A 23,489-nucleotide genomic window follows, 5' to 3' on the forward strand; every position below is an offset into this window, starting at 1 on the left:
AACATCATAAATCTTATCTAAACATATATAGAATGAGTTTACGAGTAACCTAACCTCGTAATAGCGGAAGCATAGATCGTTGATCTCCGGCCATAGTTGTTGTGTTGCCTGTGTTAGTCGTTTTGTCTCACACTTGACTTGACTCGACTCAGAACCCTAGATGGTGGTATTTTCTGAAGTACCATGTCTGTAGGTGTCTATATGATTGTCAATCATGCATCCCATCAATGCAGACTTATATAGGCATATGGTGGATTGGACTAAACCTAGATGTCCAATCCAACCTATAGCTTAATGGGCCTTAATCCACTTGTACCACATTATTAAGGCCCACAATATATATACAATATATTGTATTGGAAAAAGTCTTACATGATACCCTCCGATGCAATCAGATAAATGGATTATTGCATCTGTTGATATCAGGAATCTTAAATATGGTGCATTTGGAGCTGATTAATTAATTACAAATTGGAATCACTTTGTCCGGCCTATTTCTGTTCATTGATATGTTAGTTGAAACTAGATATGCTAAATCTCTTTTCAGACAATCCTTATGTACTCTGTAGCTCTAAATCCAGTATTGCAAGGTATAATTCCGCGATGATTATGCGCATAGGTAGATCCAGATTGCGTGTCATACATTAGGAATTTAGGATACACAACAAAACTTAGGGATGATCACGGTTCAATTCGAACTATACTGCTCCGAACCCAAATTAGAATCGGAACCGTCTAACGGTTTTCGATTCTTGTTCCGATCTGCTTCTAAACCAGAACCCAAAAGCTGGTTCCAATTCAATAATATTAAGAACCGGAACCACCTATTCCGGTTTGGAACCCGATGGTTCGGGTTAAAAACAAAAGAATTAAAAGTTTAATTATTATTTGATTAAAGTTTAAATAATAATTATTCGGCTAAAGGTTAAATAATAATTATTGAATTAAAATTTAACTAATATTTGATTAGATTAAAGTTTAACTATATATAACAATTATTTTTATTTATTTTTGGTTTAACTTTAAAGTTATTCTGATGAAAACCTGAGCTATTTACTAAAGGATCTTGTGGTCCAGTGGCATCAAACCCTTCCCACACTACTGACTCTTATGTGTATTAAAAAAAATAGACTAAGATTATTCCCAAAACAAGAATATATATAAAATTCAATCCCCTCCCAATTAAAGCAACCAAAAATCTAATGGATATTTTTAAGCCACCACAAGTTAATAATTTGGCCCTTAACAATTTTTCTTTCACTTTTGACAAAACAGATTTTGGTAATATTGACGCAAGTTTTTTTTTTTTAAATTTTTTTATTTAAATTTTTCTATTCATCAAGTTTCTATTTCAGAATATATATATATATATATATATATATATATATATATATACACACACACTTTCTTCCGAGTTGGCGACGAATTGAAATGGGGTGATCATAATAAATATCTTCAATTACAATATTGACAACAAAATAAACTGTAAATACTTGGGATTAAAACTTTCACCAAAGCTATATATAGAAGTAAAACACTTCATACAAATCAAATCAGATGGAACAAAACCTAGAATTGGAGGACCACATCCAAAATTTGAAGTAATTAGGTTCACAAGATGGTATTGGAGGACCACATCCAAGCCACTCATTTGCCTGTCTTTGAATGCCTTAGCTTGCCATACAGAAGTTTCTCATCCATCATTCGTAGCTTGTAATCAACTGTCACCATGATAGCATGTAAAAGTCACCAACTTTTGCATATCATGAAAGCACTCTGGACATTTCTCTTTCTTTGGAATTTCCTTCAAGGTGATTGGGTATTCAAAAGCACAACAAGAATGGCTATTTGATGAACAAGAAGTATGCAGGGTCTTGTTGTAGTAGTCTTTGAATGCTTGGTCAAAGCTTTTAAGGGCCATGTTTTCCTTCCAATTCTTGTACTCATTAATGACCCTCAACATTTTAGCTCCTTGACCACATACGACCACCTTTTGCCCTTTGCTTAACAATGCCCATCCTTCCATTGTTGCACCCTTACATTCATAACCCAACAACTTTTTAAACCCTTGTGCAATTTCATCGTCGCACTCATCACCGTGTCAATTAGCTGCATTTAAGTAATTGATTCGCAACAATAATGCACTTTGAAGCCTTGTCCAAAACCTCCAAGCATGGTAGGGACTTTCTAATAAATTGCTCATTTGTTCTTCATCAACGCTTGCTCTTACTTTCTCATTTTTTCCAACATAAATCAACTCTATGTCTGACTCAGTTTTTAAGCTTACTTCATGTACTTTGGAAGTGAATTCTCTAACCCATTTAATGTTATTTCCTCCATATAAGAAAATACAGCTTTCATTCTCAATCTGATGAAAGAAAATTAGAAAGCATTTAAAAAATGATTGTCACATATTAAAGTTTAATTTAAACAAGAAAAAACATATTAAACAGTATATTGTATTATCATAAGCCTAGCAATGGAACTGAAATCAATTTGTATATTAAATTTCTTCGAAAAACTTTGCAGAGTTCAGTTTTATGATGTTTAAAACAAAATAGGATGTCTTGTAGGCATGCATGTAGTTGTAACTAATAAGCTAAGAAGTTGAAAATGGCCATACCCAATATGTTACTGTGTAGTCAATTTTGCCCACCACAAGGCCAAGACTCCAATCTTTTTCTTTTTTGCATAGAGCGTTTTCTCTTTCACTTGAGTACATATTTGAGTGCTCTCTCTTTTTTCAATGAAAACATAGTAAATAATTAGTGTTAAGAAATGACACAATTTAGAAAAAAAAATTGGAGACGTGTAATTACAATGAAAGAGAGTACGGGTATACGTGAAAACATATCATACCATCTCATATATCTTATTGTTAATTTTATTTTCCCAAGCCTGTATCTTCTGATCAACTTCAAGCGCCAAATGACTTATTTGTTCGTCAATGTCAGATATCAAACTATCAAGACCTTGTGATCTTTCTTTCATCACCTTTTCAATGAAAGGGATTATATTGTTCCGTGCCTGAACTTCCAATTCTCTATCTTCAATATAACCAGGATTCCATGTTTGTATCATGTGCATCGCGTTTGTATGAATGATCCTTCCTTGTTGGTCTAGTGAAACGAGGATAGGCTCCTCTCCAATCTGAAAGTGAGGAAGGAGATTCCCCTTGACAAATCTAGTAAAGCTTCGTGCAATCCTTTTATGTGGATCGTCCATTATTCCAAACCAAATTTTATCTCTAAACTCTTTATATTGCTCAATCGACCATGCTGCATGATCATCCACAATCGGAATCCAAAGTATATATGGAGCTGAATTTGAGTCATTGTAAAACTCATTGAGAAACTGAATCCTCTCATTAGAGATGTCAACGCCTGATGTTAGTAGCAGCTCCACTTTTTTATCCGCATCAAAAAAATTTAATCCAATTTTCTCAAGCTAATAAAAAAATTTAAACCCAAAATAAATATAAGAAGAATATAAAATGTCCACTGTCTAACATATGAGGAATACATTTCACAGATCTAAAAAATTGTTATACTGTATGCACAGTTGTCTGCACCATAAACCTACAACATCCCATATATGTCATCTTAATCACATCAAATCTACATGTAAACTAATAATAATGTTAAAATGTTATTATTCGAAATAACAGAAGTAAATAAGTATTTTTTTTCTTTCAATTGTAAAACAAAAAAAGAAAAAAGAAAAAAAAAGAAACAAAACTCACACACATGCATTTTATATTTATTTTAAATACGGAGTAATATAAATACAGTCAGAGAAAGATACCTAATTTTTAACAATCACACGACTCCAATATCTATTTTATATACGGTAGAGTTTATTTTACAAAGTTATTGGAGTAGTGTGGTTGTTAAAATACATTTTTTTTTTCACATAAAGAAACTTTGATTTTGAATTTGATAATCATATTTTTAAATTATTATTTTTCAAGGAAGTGGATGATAAGAAATTTTTCATTGACGGTAAAGACTAAAGATGATGCAACAACAGGAAAAAGTGAAATGTGTTTTATGGGCTGTTAAAGTTATAACAACAGGAAGTGATGAACATCATTAATTGTTCAATGTTTGTAATCTTACCCGGCCGTTTGTCCACGTAGAAAGTGAAATCTCATTATCATCAATGACATTTAATATTAACTTTAATACTGTCACTTTATCGGAAGAGTTGTTAAATAAAGCATCTTGTAATGTTTGATAAGATTCGTCTGCTCTCTTCGCTTCTATGAAAGAAAAAATATATATTTTAAATACATTAGTTTTGGCACTAACTTATATAAATACTATGTACTCATGCCATGTAAAAATTATGTGTGATCGATATGAAACAAACCTAGTGCTGGGGAACAAGTGGTGAGTATATCCTTGATTTTGGTAGTTATAATGTTGAGTTCACTTTCAAACCTGAAAAATCAATAATCACGCTTAAACATGAAATAATCACGACTAAGTAATTATGTTGTTGTATTACTTATCATTGAGGATTTGAGGATAATACAATACAAAATAATAATTTTATATTTAATTTTTTACTAATAATTCAATTGTATAGTATTAATATAATTGGGAAGAGAATACGTAATATGCCAGCATTTAATAATTAATAATGACTACATTAGTTGAGAAGAATTGTGCAATACCACCATAAAATATCATAATTTAAATCTTACTTGATGTTTGTCATAGGAAGACGAGCACAATAGGCCACAGCACAAGCAATGCTTCTACCAACCCAATAGCTAGCAAATGGAAGAAATACCGAAATGATTGATTGGGGCAAAGAATACGATGACGATTGATTAATCTCAACAATGCATTTGGTGAGATCCATGGCACACTTTATCAAATTATCAATTGGGTTTGGGTCATTAGATGCTGTTGGATTTGCTCTTTGTGTGACGATTACCAATTGCTTTGTCAACCCTTTCCTATAGCGTTGTCCAGAAAAAATGTTGAGTTTCCCATAGCTAATGGAAAAGGCTGCAAGCATTAGCACCATCTTTGCCTCCCATGAATATGCTGATAATGTGCTCAATAGACATATTGTGGTAAGGTGTCTATCTATGATGCTTGATGACTTGGATGTTAGCTACAAACAAGAATTATTCAAAAAATTATGATCATCATATTGATGAAATTCCATAATGGTAGCTTTAAATGCAAAATCATTAACCACCATTCAAATGTCAAGAACCATACCTCAAAACAAAGGTGCTGAATTTTTAAAGAAAGCTCCCTAAATTTGAGATCAAACTCCTCCAACATCTCTTCCGTGGCTATTTTATCCACCACCTACACCGACAAAATGAAAATGCATTAAGGACTTCTTATTCAAATACAATATAATTATGATAAACAAGTTAACTAACCTTTTCTGAGTTGAGAATTGTCTCAATTGCACTAAGAACAACATTAGAATTGATGTTTGTACCGTCAGGATTATGAGTTGCACAAACTAACTCCATCATAGCATTCTCATCAATATGAAAGTTTGCCATGTTGAATTGAAGTTAATGAAAAAAGCGCAGCCAAGCTAAATGTGATTTGGAAAAACTAAAAAGATTTTGGCTTGTGAACACAATGATAAGAATGGTATGTGTATTCATTCACCATCACCATCTATATATAGTACATCAAGTTGTAAAGAAAATAATCTTATTTGTTTCTTTGTAGTACTACTGATTCTGTTACAATATAGTATACTAAACCTACTGAAGCACAAAGAGTCAATAACGCCGCTAGACCATAAGGTCATTGGCATAATGTTATTTGTTTAATTTACAATAAATTACACATTTTTATTTTTTTTTTATTTTTTTTGTTAAAAAAAAAGGAGGTACTTGCCTTTAAAAAATGGTAGAAATATAATATTTCCTTTCTGTCTTTAATACAAATTAAAAGCATATTATGTATTCTCTTTACAAAAGTTAGAAATTATACATAACATATTTTACTCCAACACTGTCGCCTTCAATCGTGACATCAATTCAGACAACGAACCACTTAGTACACTGATCCTAAGAATAATGATTCTTTACTTGTCAATAAGATGGAGGATATATAATTCCTGGTAGGAGCAATCAAGTATAGGCATTTTTTAGTCCCTTATTATAGAAGACATTTAATCTTTTATTTTGATTGCATGGTCATGATGTGTCTCACACAAAAGAAACGGAAAACAAGTACATACAAGAAATAAAGAATTATATATATGCTCTAAAATAAGACATTTATTCCTTTCCACTTCCTTCTTCTCATTATAAAATTTGGAGAAAATTATATGCTATTGTTTATTGCTTCTTATGCACTTAATGTATAATATAGATAGAATAAAGTGTCACAAGAATAAAGTGTTAAAAAAACAAAAAACAAAAAAGCAAAGTGAAAAAGATAAGGAGGGAAGTGTAAAAAATGCATTACCAAGGTAGATCACTTTTGTCTTAGTTGCACAAATATATTCCACATTCTCGATCTTCAATTCACAACAGTATGTAGAAAATCATTGAATGAAACCATGCATGGCCATGAAACAAACTTACATATAACTCAAGCCACAAGTTTTATTTGTATATTAAAAGAAATATCATTCTTATATTTTTTTTCCATAAGTTTCAATTGAATAGTTTGAATAAAAAAGTTCCCAATTGCACTTTGATTGAACCAATGCATTTAATGCATAAGCTTATTTGACCACAAGCCACAATATCTAAAACTATAAAAGTTCAATGGAAGTCTATAGCACAAGTCAACTGGTCAATCAATTCAAATTAAATTAATTAATAAGTTCATAAACTTTCTCAAGCTAAGTATAGCATAGGTTACTATACATACACCTTCCCTAATTTTTCAAGACACAATTTTCTATTAAATAATTAATCATTCGATGGTACATATATACACAAATTGACAATATAAATGTAATTCTACGTTTTGATGAAACTTAATGCATGTGGTATAATCTTACAATATTAAGGGCTGAATGTTTAACAAGCAAAATCTACGCAATTAATTAATTGTTATATAAAAGAAATGGAAAATTGTAATTTATGTCCCTCCTTAATATGTCAATTATTAATGTCACCCTTGAATTATTAGTGGTGTAAATGTTGGCCCTTAATTTTTACACAACTAATAATTCAGGAGTGACATTGATAATTGAAATATTATGGAGGGACATAAATTACAATTTTTCCTAAAGGAAAAATATCACTTTTTTCCCCTAAATTATATGCTTATAGAATTTTTTTTTTCTTGAAGTATTCATGTATCCACATTAACTGCCTCAAAATGTAATATTATTACTAACAATAAATACTATTGACAAAATATGATGATAGTGAATAATAATTAAAACTTAATAAACATGTTATAGGTGGTACTAAAAAATAGTGCTACAATTATCATAAAGTATCAACCAATAAAAACAGAAATCTTTAAAAGGTTGTCCAAAATATAATCTATACTATATATAAAAGTATTATCCTCCTCCAGAATTTTCCCGCCCAAACGTAGGAGTATTTTAGTAATATAGTAATTATAATAATAATAATAATAATAATAATATTAAATATTATTATTATAGAATAATATTAATGATAGAATATTATAATTGGTTATAATAGGTTATTAGTAATTATGGTAATTATTTATATATAAAAATTATGAATGTCAATCATATTATATTATATATGTATATATAAATATAGTATTATCCTATTATACCTATATGTAATTATATATGAAATTGACATTTACATACATTCATATGGAAATAGTTATTATATAAATAAACTAGTATTTTCGCCCGTGCGTTGCACGGAATGGATTCGTTATAATATTTTAAGAATATTTGAATTAATATACAATTATATAAATTATAACATCGAATATTATATAGCGCAGTTGATGAAATTTGTTGGATCGATTATGTTTTTCTTTTATATGTTTTCCTTATTTGAATTAGAGCAAATAATTATCCAATTACCCGTGCGATGCACAGATAAATTTTTTATTATATATTTAGATAAAAAAAAAAATATAACACTGAACGTGTGCATTTATTTGATTATAAGATTAGTGCAAAAGTATTACTCAATTAATTAAATAATACATGACTTGTTTTATCTATAATTATTTTAAAAATATTGATATGTAATATGACTTATATAATTATATTATTACTAAAATAAATACGGGAAAAATGAAAAATAATTTAATTATAATTATTATGGAGTATAAAAATAAATTCAATGACATGTTTAGCTTAATTACCATAATAATTATTAGGCAATTATTATTAGTCAATTACACTAATATATGTGCGATTATACTTTTATACATACCTTAAGTATAATTATTTTCAGCATATCGCGTTTAGTTTTTTCTTCCTCCTCAATCTTTGAATGAATTAATTGTAACTATTATTAAAAAAATCTAACAACACATGTTTAATTATTTTTTTTAAAGTTTAAATAATTTAAAGTTGGGATAAAGTACAAATAAGCCATCGTACTATTTGGAAAACAACAATTAGGCCATCGTCAAATAACACCCAAATAAGCCACTGAACTTGGTAAAAAAGAACAATTAAGCCACTAAACCCGTAAAAAAGAGCAATTAACATTTTTAACAGGTTAACTTCATATTTACTATTGTTTGGACAAAAATTTCAAAAATATGATTTTATTTTTATTAATAGTAGTATAGATATAGAAGTATAGATAAGTATTCGAATTATTATTATTGGTGTAAATAATAATTAATAAAATATTTTTTCTTATAAAATTACGCAAAATTTGTTTCCATAATTCTCACAATTATAATGGTTTAATTATTCTCGAAATTTGGGAAATAAAATTTTGTAACCAATTAAACTTTATTAATTTTTTACTAATTAATTAATAATATTAGTTTGTGCGGGAAAGTTGAAGGGAATGATTTTACTTTTATTAATAGTATTGATACTTGAATATAGAAACAATATTACCAATTAATAGATATTAGTTAATTTCCATTTTACATTTTCTTACCAAATAAGCTTTATTAATTATTTGACCAATAAAATATTTAATTAATTGATTGCAAAAGTTTGGGCGGGAGAATGAAATAGGATGATTTTACTTTTATATATAGTATAGATTTATATTGATAGATTTATAAATAAAAATTTACATTTAGAAATTAAAAATTTAGCATTTAAATTTTGTATAATTAATGTAGTGCATATGTATGTATTTAAAAAATTTCTAAATATTTATGAACACATATTTTGTGAATTTTATAATTTCATTTCCTTAATTATATTTCATATTTTATTGATTATAATTTAATGAAATTGCCAAAAATATTTCCACGGAAGAAATATTATATTTCTCAATGAAGTTAATTATAATAATTACAATTATCAAATATTATGGCAATACTGATATCTGCTATTTTGTACAATTATTCACCCCTTATTCTAGTTGTTTTGAAGGTTATTTTCTGTATCCTAGTGAAATTGGGAATTGTTTATGTGTTATATTGTCCAAGTGCTGATTTATCTACAAGGAACAACAAAGGAAGAATATTGGAGCATTTTGGACAAGTTCTGGAAGAAAAGGGAATTACAAGGAAGAATACAAGTTAGAAAAGAATTAGAAGTTGCCTAATGGGCCAAGGTCCATCTACATCCTATATATTTGACATATTCTCTACAATTTAGGGAAGTTCCCCTTACAGAGTTCTGAACCCTAGTTTTTAGTTTATATTTCCCCAGCATAGTTTAGACTAGTTTTACATTAGATTATTTTATTTCAAGATTGGAATCAAAGATTGAAGATTTGATTTGTTCTTTATCAGTTAAGTTTCTCTTATTCCTTTATTACTTTCTTGCAATGTTTATGGTTATTAATTATTGCTTTGTTTTGTTTACTCCCATCATGCGGGAGTAGTTCGTTTATGGGTTTGGATTAGGGATCCATTGTTAATCTTGATGTTCAATTGGTAATTAATTGCATAAAGGGTTTGAATCTTTTACCTAGGGTTTATGTTGATTTGGGGATTTCTTTGCACTAGTTATTGGTTTGTGGCCACAATTAATTGCTAGTCTGGGAGAGAGATTCATTACAACGAAAGTTGGATGGAGACCTCGAGCCTTACCAATTTCAACCTAATTTTCCTACTATGAAAATAGAGGTAATTTTGGGGGCTTACAATGCTTAGGTGCTTAAGGTTATGATTGATGCATCACGACAGTGGGGCAATCTTAGCCTAATTCTCTTATTGATTACGAAAGTAGCTGAGTAGAATTCTTTTGTGCATTGCCCATATATCCCTTGGTTAATTATTCTTTCCCTAATCCTGAGTTGGTTGGAACATCAAGATTACAATCCCCCTAATCTGGCGCATACCTTTTATCATACAGTTTACACCTTAATTAATTTCTTTTATTCCACATCATTCAGTCTTTGTTACTTGGATTCTATAAATTCATATACTCTAGTGCCTGGTAATTCACACAGTTTCGTGCCATAACACCAATCCTCAGCGGAACGACATTACACCCTTTTTACACTCATCATTTGTGCTCATCACATTTTGGCGCCGTTGCCGGGGATTGGTCTATTTGGTTTTGATTGTGTGATTAATTTCTTACTAGCATTAGAGTTAGTGAATTTTAGGAGATCAAGTTTTATTTTATTTTATTCATATTTCGGAAAAAAAAAAATTTATTTGCACTAACCCATAACTAGTTCCCTCCAAGAGTGTTTGTGGTTGTGTTCGACAGCAGGTTCCCTCCTTTTATGCACACTAGATCGAAAGGGAGCACGAATCTTCGTCCCTACGATCTAAATCTTGAAAGGAAGTTAAGGAGGGAGAAGAAGGTGTTACGTGATTGGCTTCGAGAGTTTCAGGACTTCGAAGTAGACATGGAGACCGGAGACAGTAGCAATACTAGGCAGCCAGCCCATACTGGTGCCAACACACAACAGCACCCGAGGCAGAGAGAGACAGTTGGGGACAATCCTGAAGTTCGTGCTGACCCCCCAAATCCAAATGTTCAGAATCAGGCACAGAACTTCAGGGCCGATCCAAACCCGAATGTCTATGTTGGGGAGGATTCGGAGCTCCTTTCATGCAGCAGCAGCAGCCTGTGTACCAGCAGCCAGGCTATGGGGTTGGGATGCAAAATCTTCTCCACCAGATGAATCCCAACCTGGTCCAGCAGTTTGCCCAGCAGGTCCCACAAGCAGAACCAATGGCACCCCATTTAGCTCCTGAGTTCACTGAAGAAGATTGCATTGTGTACCCAGGAATTGAGGCAAATAATTTTGAGTTGAAGACTCAGCTCATTCAGATGGTCCAGAATAATCAGTTTGGAGGATCTCGGGTTGAGGACCCGAAAACCCACATAGTTCATTTTGACCGTATCTGCCAGACCATCAAGATGAATGGTGTTCTTAGTGAGGCAATCAAGCTGAGACTGTTTCCTTTTTCCCTGAGAGATCTTGCACAGCGTTGGTTGAATTCCTTTCCAGCCAACCATTTCATTACATGGGAACAGCTCCACAAGGTTCATGCAAGAGTACTGTCCTCCTTCGAAGGCTGCCAAGTTAAAGAAGCAAATTCAGAATTTTCAGCAATTTGGCAATGAGGATCTTCCTGAGGCTTGGGCAAGATTTAAAGAATTGAGGAGGCAGTGCCCGAAGAATTTGATGACCCCAGGTGATTTTATGTCCTCATTCTATGAGGGATTGTCTAACCGGTCAAAGATTATTCTAGATACCTCATCCTTTGGGGGTGTTTTCATTGATATGGGACTAGCAGCTGGAGAGCAGTTGATTGAGAGGATCACCTCTAACAATACTTACTGGTACACTGAGGGGGATGATATACCAAAGAGAGAGAAAGCAGCTGGGATATTCGAAGTTGGAGAAAAGATGGCAATGTAGACTCAGCTGGATACTATACAACATATGCTAAAGCAGTTAGTACAGGGTCCTACTCAGAGTGTCCAGGCAGTTGCTCAGCCTCCACAGATTCCACAGAATCCTTATGTTCCTAACCCCTATTTTGTGCCACAGGTACCTCTTGTAACCTGTTGTGCAACTTGTGGTGGAAATCATGTAGCTCAGACATGTCCTTTGTTAGACTTCGGTAACCAAGTTCCTCAGCCTAATGTGGAGCAAGTTGACCTCATTGGTTATTCTAGACCACAAGGCCAGGGGCAAGGTTATGGGAATTACCAGCAGCAAGGAAGGAATCAGGTTGTTCCCTCTTGGAACAATCAGGGAAATCAAGTGAGAAACAATCCACCAGGATTTCATGGTAACCAAGGGAACAGGGGTGAGAACCAAGGCCAGTGGAGGAACAATCAGAATTTTGGGCAGAATAACCAGAATGTAACTCAAGGGCAATTCCAGCAAGAAAATCAGAATTTTGGGAACACTCAGGGTCAAGGTTCTTCTAAACCACCTCAGGATGTTGATATCCAGCTTCTCATGAACACTATGATGGCTCAGCTTGGCAGGTTACAAGCAGAGAATGTTCAGCAGTTTAGCAAGTTACAAGCAGAGATAGATGGTCTCAAGGCTCAGCAGCAAGGAGGAGGTAATCCGTTTCCTAATCAACCTTCATCTTCAAATGGTAGACTGCCAGCAAGCATAGAAAATCCAAGGCATCAAGTGAATGTAGTCACCACTAGAAGTGGATTAGCTTTGAAGGATCCCCCTTTTCCTTCGAATGATCCAGTGCCTGAGAAAGCTGATAAGAAGGATGAGGGCATTCAGGTTGAGGATGTTCTTGATGATAGTGAGGAGGAGCATGTGGTGCAAATAGATAGTGTTAAGGAGAAAGCTCCTGAACAGAATGAGAGTGCCCCAAGTAAGAAGCATGAAAGGAAGAACAAGAAGGTAGATGACTCGGTTATACCTTACAACCTGTTACCATACCCACAGAGGTTGTGGAAATCAAAGGAGTCTGATAGAGAGAGCAAGTTCCACAAGATGTTGGATAAGCTGGAGATCTCCATGCCTTTTGTTGAAGCAATCACTCAGATTCCATCGTACAAGAAGTTTCTGAAGAATATTTTAGGCAATAAGAAAAAGCCAGAGAAGAGTGCGGTGGTGGATCTGAGTGAAGGAGCCTTAACCTGTGCAGTTCTTCAACATAAACTTCCTCCTAAGCTGAAAGATCCAGGTAGTTTTTCCATCCCTTGCATCATTGGTGGCTTTGTAATTGGGGGTGCTCTGTGTGATCTGGGTGCCAGTGTTAGTCTTATGCCATATTCTTTATGTAAGAGACTCAACCTGGGAACACCAAAACCCACCTCCATGACCCTTCAGATGGCGGATCGCTCCATAAAGCGTCCGGTTAGAGTTCTAGAGGATGTCTCGGTCATGATTGATCAGTATTTTATACTGGGAGATTTTGTTGTTATGGATATAGAGGAGGATGTCAAGGTTCCTATTATACTTGGTAGACCTTTTCTAGCTACTGCCGGTGTACTTATTGATGTGAGGAGAGGAAAACTAGTGATGGAGGTGGCTGAGAACAAGATTGAGTTTGACATATTCAAAATGGCGAAACACCAGCCCTCGTATGTTGATGAATGTTACTTGATAGAAGGGCTGGGTGAGGGCACTGCTGAGAGTAGAAAGATTGAGTTAGGGGATTTGCATGATTCCCCTATTGATCCTGGACCCCCTGAACTGTCAAGTGTGCTGAAACAAAAGAAAAAGTTCTCTAGTTCTGGTGGTTTCTACAAAAGATGGATGAGGGAGCTGTCTAAGTTCAAAAGGCCACCAGATCGCGTGGTCCACAATCCCACCTGATATCCATGAGGTTGAGTCGAGCTGACGACAGTAAACTTAGCGCTTCATGGGAGGCACCCAGCGCTTTATTTTACTGCACTTTTTCTTTATAATTTTAGTTCGGAGTAGATTAGGATTTTTCTTTGTTTACAGGGTGTTCTCTGGGGTTGTTTTTGGTGTGAGATTTGCATTCTTTTACCTTTGAAAGAGTGGGGAATGGTTAGTATAGAAGAGGTTAGGCTTTGACACAGTTTTAGAAGTGCTTTAGGGAATATTTTGGACTAACTTGCAGGTGAAACCGAGCTTGGGCGCGAAAACAGGACAAAACTGCGCAAGGCGGAGCCTGGATCACGGCCACTGTCACGGCCGTGACCCAGGCCGTGATGCCGAGGCGTCGTTTTTTTCACCGAACAGAGCAAAGCAGGGCTCTGGGTCACGGGCCACATCCCGGCCGTGACCCAGGCCGTGACCACCGCCCAGAATTTCCAGTACGTACAGAGCAAACGAGGGCTCTGGGTCACGGGCCACATCCCGGCCGTGACCCTGCCCGTGATGCCTCCCCAGAAATTCCAGTACCGAGAGCGTTATAGAGGGCTCTGGGTCACGGGCCGCATCCCGGCCGTGACCCAGGCCGTGATACGAGGCCGTAAGATTTGCAAAAAAAAAAAAAAAAGAGTAAAAATGAAAAAAAAATGTTATGTTTTCTAGTTCATTTTTTCTACTTCGTGAGGCCTTGTTTGTCCATCAGGGACGATGTCCAGTTTAAGTGTGGGGGGGGGGGGTACTATTTCTGATGAATTTTGGATGTAGTGTGCTTGAAGGACTCAATTTGCAGCTAAAGGTAATGTGCTTTCCTTGTGTTGTGGCTGTGACCGCTTTACTTCCTGCTAGTTTGTGGTTTGTTTTGGTGGTACTTGTGCAGCCCAGCTTGTCAGGGATGATTCAAGGGTGAGCTTGTGATCATTCAGTCTCTTGCCAATAGTTGGGTTAACCTCTAACATAAATGTTCCCCCTGTGTGTTATGCATTACTAGTGAAGGCTTATGTGAGATTCTGGTGATATTTGTTCTGTCATAGCTTGTCTCAGTGCTCTCATAGTGAAGTCTAGAATTTGCATGCTTTGAAGTGATTTAGGCCATTGTTGTTAGCCCAAGCCTTTAAACCTACCCTGTGTTACATTTATTTTCCCTAGTTGTCCCCTTTGAGCCTTGTTTTTGTTTAATAAGTGCAAAAGCACTTAACCCCGTTCTTTATGTTGTTTTTCTTGTTTAACCCACTATTTAACCCTTAGCCCTAAGCCATATATTTTCCATTCACCCTTAGAGAGAATGTAGCATTTGTTCTTTAATTTAGAGGAGATTTATCTTTTTGAGCTTATTTTTGATAGAGTTATTCCTGTTATCTTTGTTCTAGTGTGGGGGTGTTGTGAAGGAAGTTATTGGTTGATTGAATGAAAAGAAAGAAAAGAAAAGTTTGAAAAAGAGTTTGAAAGTGAAGAAAATGTTTGTGAAAAGAAAGAAAAAGAAAGATGAATAAAAGTGTAAGTCAGGTTGTTAGAATAAATGTCCTCACCCCCACTAGTTTAGAATGCTCTTGTCTTTCCAATTATGTTTTGCTCTCTTGATTCATATTTTCCTATGTCTCCTCTAGGTTTAGTTGTGAATAGGTGTGAAATTCTCTCTCTTTTGTCTATTTTTCCATACCCCTTCTTTGTTTAGCCACTCACCCTTAGCCCCATTACAAGCCAAATAAAGTCCTATTTGATCTTAGCATGCAGTTTTAGAGTGATCTCTGTGAGTATAAAGGGCATGTCTATGGGAGTTCATCTTAAGCCAAGTCTTGCATAATCTTAACTGAGTACATGTGCATACAGGGTTTAATCTACCTAATTTCGGGTGCCCGGTTATTGGCCTGAGAAGGGAACTCACTTGTGATTCTGAGATGATTCTTGAAGCAGGTTAGGTTGCATGAGTCGGTTGGTGGTATGTTCGGTTGAGCAGGAAGGTAGTGTGATCAGTTGCAGTGCATGGAGGGTGGATTAGCCGAGGCAATTGCTTGAGGACAAGCAAAAGTTCTAGTGTGGGGGAGTTGATATCTGCTATTTTGTACAATTATTCACCCCTTATTCTAGTTGTTTTGAAGGTTATTTTCTGTATCCTAGTGAAATTGGGAATCGTTTATGTGTTATATTGTCCAAGTGCTGATTTATCTACCAGGAACAACAAAGGAAGAATATTGGAGCATTTTGGACAAGTTCTGAAAGAAAAGGGAATTACAAGGAAGAATACAAGTTGGAAAAGAATTAGAAGTTGCCTAATGGGCCAAGGCCCATCTACCTCCTATATATTTGACCTATTCTCTACAATTTAGGGAAGTTCCCCTTACAGAGTTCTGAACCCTAGTTTTTAGTTTATATTTCCCCAACATAGTTTAGACTAGTTTTACATTAGATTATTTTATTTCAAGATTGGAATCAAATACCATAATAATTTCATTAACTATATCAATTATAATATTTTTTTCTCTGCTAATATTAAAATATATTACCATAACTTAGCATAATAATTAATGAAATTGCCACAATTTTGAAATATATTACCATAAAATTACCATAATAGTTACACGAAAAAAGTGAAAAATTACCAGAATAATTACCATTAATAAATATTAAGAAATTAAATTAAAAAATATTTATATATTAAAGTAAGTATAATTTATTTTGTGTCAATAATATTACAATGAAAAATGTGAAGAGAATTACAATAAATAATTATTAGGGAATAATATTAATAATTAATTATTAAGGCATGCATGATTTATTTTGTACTAATAATATATAATAAATAAGATATAATATTATTAAATCGAAATTATTAAAAATAATGTGTCCACAGTACAAAATAAATTATACTTGCCTTAATAATTAATTATATTAATATAATTGACTAATATAAATTTACAATTATAGCTTTGTATAAGAAAAATATAGAAACTTGAATGGCATATACAAACCTCGAAGTCAACATACTAACTATGAGTTAAATAAAACCCTACAAAATTATCAAAATCACCGTCATCATCATCCTCGATCGCATCTCTATGCTCTTCCATAAACTAAATCATTAGGGTTTTGTTACCGAGCATCTTCCTACTCATTTACCTTTTGTTGAAGCAGAGTCTCCTTAAATATCTTCGAGCTCATACCAAGTGATATAAACTGCAAAAAAATATTGAAGTATAGGAGAATATAGTTAGAAAAATGTAGACAATTCATACGGAAAGAACATAAAGAGATGAATCTAAGCCCTCTACATTGTCTTATACTATTACTGGTGAGATTTGGAAGCTTTTGATCGTTTGATTGATGAGGCAATGAAAATAGAATTCTACTGATGCAAAAAAATAAAAAATAAAAAATGATGGGGAAGATACAGGGTGGAGAAGCCCTACTGATTTGGAGAAAGAAATGATGGGGGAGGCTACGGATAAATTGGTTGTATTTATATGTGGAAAAAAGACTAATTCAAAAGGAAAGTATAATAATTTCCTTATAGATATTTAAATATTAACAATATACATAAATATATACATCCGTTATAGTTTTCCTAATTATATAATTATAATAATTCCTAATTGCCTAACTTACATATATAATTATATATTGATTTGCAGTTATATAGATATATAGGGTATATTTCTTCTTCTTATTATATACACATATTTAATTGACTTACTTTTATTTATTAATTATATTATTACTAAAAACGAAATAATATGTAATAACTTCAGGCGTTAAGCACTCTGAAATCAAATAAAATGATGCATGATTGTCAGATCAAAAAGTAATGCTACACATTTTACTTTTTGTCCACAAAATCTTTTACTATGTATTGTTGTTTTATTTGGTTAAATTAATCACAATCAAATTGGTCAATTTATAATAACAAATGAATATAAAAGAATTTTAACATTTATCACATTTTAAATCAGTTAATAAAAAAAATCAGTTAATAAAATATTGGGTTAAAAAAAAAATTCAAGTAACATTTTCAATCCAAAAAAATGAAATTTTCCTATAAGATGTCCTAAAAAAGTATTTAGCATAATCAACTAACACGTGTCTCATGTCATTTGATTTTGTATTAAATGTAATAATTATTCACTCCGTTCATTTTATAATCAAATATTCTTTGCAACATGGGCGAAGATAAGACTAAAATATTGAAGGAATTTATTTCAATATTAAATCACATATATATTTATGTTATGTTATTCAAAAATTATATTACAAATATATCATCAAATATATCACACCAATTATATCGTCAATTATTCAATCACCAATTAATATTACCATATTATATTACCTTTTTAACATTTTGATTAATTAATAAATCCAATTATTCAATCACCAACATTTAACCATAATAATTTAATAATTAATTAATAAATTAATAAATAAATTAATAAATAAATAAAAGAACTTAATTTACCAAAATGCCACTAACTTTGGGCGGGAAACTTTAGAAGGAGGATAATGGTTTTATATATAGATAGATATCTTACAATACTACACATTTCTTTACCTAATTTCATCATAATCCCATTATATCCTCTTCATTAGTAATAATTATGCACTCCTTTCCATGACATCTTAATCCGAATATATATTCTCCCATGTTCTTCCATTATTGCAAAAAAAAAATCTCCATCCTTCCCCATAGTTTTTTCTCTTTTCTCGCCAAAAGGAAGAAAAGAACTAGCAAACAAGGATTATCAACTATGAGTGTTTCGAGTGTGCGCAGTGAATTTTGATTTCTTGGGTAAGTATTCATGTTCACCAAAATACATTTACCCCAAAAGTAATCATTTTCGTAATTGTTTATGTGCACCATCTTTCTAAAATCCCTCAAAAATAATTTCTATAGTACTTTGAATAATTGTTATTTGACTTATGACTTGTGTAATATTTGTATGTGTATTGTATGTTTGGATTATTGGTACAAATATTTTATATTGTGTGTTCGATTTAGGCAGATGGAGACAAATATCCAGTCCAGGACAAAGATAAGCTAAGGAACAACTTTAAAAATCATTCAGGATTACCTTTGTTCATTTGAGTCACAGGGTTTGATAGTTGTTAACACATCAGCCGCTGCATTTCCCTAAGCACGGGATTGGCTGCATAATTATCTTTTGCAGCGCATAGAAGAAGGGATATCATATGTTCCCAGTGGAAATAGCGGGCAGGCTGCTTCAGACTAGATTACTTTGGATTGCACTCACCTGTGATCATCGGAAGTATCAGAAAGATATGAAGGGATTTTTGTTCGAAATCAATAGGCTACTGCTGGATGTTCTTCGCAAGATTGTAATTTTGAGGTATATTATTAGTTGTGTAATATGCTGTCATAGGGACATCACCTCACCCAGAATTTTTAATGGGCTAGACAACATGATTTTACTGGTTGACTCTGGGATATCTTCCTTCACATCCAACATGTTTCATAAAGGGTAAAAAAACTCTTCTTTTTTTTTTGCCTTCAAAAAAAAATATAAAATAGGCAGATTGCATGTTTAAATTGAGTATATAAATAATTGTAAATACAGGAGTGCCAATATTGCGAGGGTATGTATAATTAGTATGTATAATGGGTCTAATTAGTATGTATAATGGGTCTAATTAGTTTGTATAATGGGTCTAATTAGGATATATAAGTGTATTCCTTCGGTACATAATGGGTCTAATTAGTATGTATAATAACAGAAGTGCTTTAACTACTGGCAGGGTTCCAACCGGCCTTCTGGAAGCCTTTATTTCTCTCATTCCAAAGAAGCAAAATCCCGAAACCGCCGCTGATTTCAGGCCTATTACGCTTCTTAATGTCTCCTTTAAAATAGTTTCGAAGGTCATCGTGAACAGAATGCGACCTTTGATGAAGAACCTCATTGGGCCGTTCCAAAACAGTTTCCTACCAGAAAGATCCACCATGGATAACATCATCCTTACGCAGGAAATTATTCACTGTATGCGACACAAGAAGGGAAAAAAGGGTGCCATGGTTGTTAAAATTGATCTTCACAAAGCGTACGACAGCATCAGTTGGGAGTTTCTAGAGTTGACTCTTAAGGACTTTGGGTTTCCGATCCAAATCATCAACTTGGTCATGTTTTCTCTTAGGGAGAGCTCTATCTCCTTGTTATGGAATGGGGAAAAAATTGATCCGTTCAGACCCGGCCGAGGCCTCCGTCAGGGTGACCCGCTAGCCCCTTACCTCTTTATTCTGGTCATGGAAAAACTCTCTTGGATGATTCAGAGTGAGGTTAACCGGGGGAGTTAGAAACCCGTAGTGGTCTCGAGAGGTGGGACCGGTGTCTCCCATTTATTTTTTGCCGATGATCTGATGCTCTTTGCAGAAGCTTCTCAAGCACAGGGCCGTATAATCATGGACTATCTGAACGATTTTTCGAAGAAATCAGGTTTGATCATCAATGTTAATAAATCTTGTATTTTTTGTAGTCCTAACACGATTGCAGGTACAAAGAGAGACTTGAAGAGGACCATGGGGATTCCAGTCACAGATAACTTGGGTAACTACCTGGGTGTCCCGATTCTCCAACAGCGTGTTAATAAACATACCTTTAATTACATCCTTGAAGGTATGAAACGGAAATTGGCCAATTGGAAGGCGGAGACTCTCAACCTTGCTGGTCGTAGAGTACTTGTTCAATCGGTTCTGGCATCTATGCCTGTGTACTCCATGCAGGTCTTTAAACTCCCAATGGGTATCTGCAATGACATTGATAGAATCTGTAGGTATTTTCTCTGGGGTGACACAGAGGCCAAAAGAAAGATTCACTTGGTAGGGTGCAATGAAGTCTGTCGACCTAAGAGTGCAGGAGGTTTGGGTCTTAGAAGGTGTGCAGACTTTAATGAAGCCCTCCTGGCTAAACTCGCTTGGCAAATGAACACTGGTGAGGACAAACTTTGGGTCCGTATTATGAAGGAGAAGTATATAAAAAATGGGAATTTCTTCACGGCACAAATTCCTCAACATTCTTCCTGGGGTTGGAGGAGCATCTTAAAAGGCCGATCGGTTATTGAATTGGGGGCTGCCTGGAGGGTGGGCACAGGAGAATCTCTCAGCTTTTGGTCTGATTGGTGGGTTGGTGATAAACCCCTTGGTTTCCTTGACGATGTGAATATACCTGACGAGCTTGCACACGCTAAGGTAAGTGACTTCATTCTCTCTAACCGTTCTTGGGATTTTGATAGTTTGCAGGACATTCTCCCCAGCGATGAGGTTGACAAAATCAGGGCAATTCCTGTCCCCCTGGACGAGCATGTACCGGACGCCCTCTATTGGCCGAACTCCCCGGGGAGCGAATTTTCTGTACATGAAGCTTACCGATATATTGCAGGAGGAGAGAGCACAGACGATACAGACTGGGTGTGGAAGTTGAAAATCTCTGAAAGGTGCTGTATTTTTCTCTGGTTGACGGTGAAAGATAAATTACTCACTAACGAGGCACGAGCTAAGCGACAACTCACGGACGATAGCAACTGCACGACTTGCGACAACATTTGCGAAGATGCAAGCCATATCTTCAGACATTGCGATGTGGCGCGGGTTTGCTGGAGGATTTCGCAGACTCCGAACTCATTCTTTCATGGGGCTTCACCAATTTTCTCGCAATGGCTCCGACAGAATTGTGCTTCGATCGACATCATTAATGGTATTCCCTGGGGCCTGACTTTTAGTTACACCTACTGGGAACTTTGGAAGTCTCGTAACAGGAGGATCTTCGATCACGCTTGTCCTTCACCGCTTGAGATCATTCGGCGCGCTGAGTGTGCGGCAAGAGAGTCACTCCACTTCAGTTACCAACGAAAACCTGAACCAAGGGGGAGGATGCGTTGGGTCTTTTGGTCTCCGCCGAATCAAGACTGGATTAAAATTAACACCAATGGTGCCTTCAAGAAAGGTACAGGGCTTGCTAGCGCCGGTGGATTGGCACGAAACCACTTAGGGGATTGGATTTTTGGGTTCATCACAAAAATTGGGGTTGCAAATAGCTTTGCCACGGAGCTGTGGGGCCTAAGGGAGGGTCTACGGCTGGCAAAAGCTAAGGGTTTTAGGAAAGTGATTCTTGAACTCGACTCCGAGTCGGTGGTCACTCTAGTTACGAGCGGATTAGATGACCGTGGGCATAATTCGACTCTTCTCAAGGATTGCCGGTCCCTTTTGGGAAGCTTTGAACATCTGACACTACAACATATTCTCAGAGAAGGGAACAGATGTGCGGATCACCTTGAGAACCTAGGCCAACTAGGGGAGTGGGGCACAGTACTCATGGATGCACCTCCAGCCAGCATTGAAGTGCTGCTCGCCGCGGATGCCGCCGGTGCTAGTTCCATTAGAGTTTGGTAGCCGTTTCTACCCCCGTCCTTGACGGGTCATTCATACCAAAAAAAAAAACAGAAGTGCTTGACCAATTTTTTTCGCCCAAAGTTAGAGACGTTTTAGTAATATTAAACATTTGGACAAAAATGTTATTTAGAATTAATATTCAAAAAATTTAAATAATTAATTACACTTTCCTTTTGAAAAATCTAACAAATTATAATTATCACATTTTACACCTATAAATACAATGGAAACGTAACTATGTTTAGAACCTTTATTCCTTCTTCCTGATTTACTTTCTGATGATTAACCTTTAGAACAATCTTCATCTTCTCCATCTACGGATGAAAATGAATCTAATATTACTAATTGACTGAATATATAAAAGGAAATGAATATTAATAATTGTCTGCAAATAAAAAATATTCATAATTGACTAAAATTAAAAAAGGAAATGGTCAGATCATTGCATTTTAATTAAAAAAGGAACGGAAATATTTCAATAACAATATTCTACATCATCAATAGTAAAGTCATATTTTAAACAATATTAAAGGTAAATTAAAAGAGGAACGGAAATTAAAAATAAAACGGAAATATTTCAAAAATAATATTCTACATCATCAATTAAAAATGGAACGGAAATTAGGTAAAAATATCACTGCATGAAGTGCATCTGATATTTTAATTGACTGAAAAAAAATAATTGGCTGAAAATGAATCTGATATTACTAATTGGCGGAATATATAAAAAGATCACTAATTGACTGATATTCTACCATTATATATTTTCTATTGTTCTCTACAATTTCTCATCTTTCTCTTTATTGCTTAGTAATGGAGTCAAATTACGTCTCTGCCTTCGACCTATCCCTCCGGACAAGGAAAAGCTCTATAAGGCTCCGGTTGATGCGTTGTAGCATTGAACTTTTGTGATATTGTATTAATACTATAGTTTAAACTCATACTATAGTTTAGACTCATACTCATACTATATTGGTCGAATATTTTATTTCAAAATACTGAATTTATGTTTTATGTTAGACAATCATACTTCAATATACATCACAAAATTTAATCACATAATGAATTTGTATCCACAAAATATAATCACAAAATGAATTTGTTACTCATAGAATATAAAATTTATATTATTTATTTATTTATTAATATTGGATTAATACTATAGTTTAGACTTATACTATAATTGAAACTCATTCTCATAGTATATTGGTTAAATGATTTATTTTA

The 23,489-nt window shown here is 34.2% G+C and overlaps 1 protein-coding gene across 2 annotated transcripts in view; it reads right to left on the minus strand.

The window, feature by feature from the left end:
- Positions 1-1,437: 1,437 nt before the first annotated feature.
- The window catches only part of LOC116030847 (protein SIEVE ELEMENT OCCLUSION B-like), a 35,670-nt gene continuing 13,618 nt past the window's right edge, over positions 1,438-23,489 (minus strand). The window contains exons 1-8 of one of the 2 annotated variants that reach the window (XM_031273200.1): positions 5,408-5,591; positions 5,238-5,330; positions 4,709-5,127; positions 4,372-4,442; positions 4,119-4,261; positions 2,860-3,447; positions 2,624-2,737; positions 1,438-2,368 (exon numbers count right to left, since the gene is read on the minus strand). In XM_031273200.1, coding sequence (XP_031129060.1) covers positions 2,102-2,368; positions 2,624-2,737; positions 2,860-3,447; positions 4,119-4,261; positions 4,372-4,442; positions 4,709-5,127; positions 5,238-5,330; positions 5,408-5,536 — 1,824 coding nt within the window. In that variant the 5' untranslated portion in view covers positions 5,537-5,591 and the 3' untranslated portion in view covers positions 1,438-2,101. Of the gene's footprint in view, positions 2,369-2,623; positions 2,738-2,859; positions 3,448-4,118; positions 4,262-4,371; positions 4,443-4,708; positions 5,128-5,237; positions 5,331-5,407; positions 5,592-23,489 lie in introns of those variants that run through there. The other variant, XM_031273201.1, reaches the window with a different exon arrangement.

Source organism: Ipomoea triloba, chromosome 9 (genome assembly GCF_003576645.1).
Source record: "Ipomoea triloba cultivar NCNSP0323 chromosome 9, ASM357664v1".
Classification (NCBI taxonomy): Eukaryota; Viridiplantae; Streptophyta; class Magnoliopsida; order Solanales; family Convolvulaceae; genus Ipomoea; species Ipomoea triloba.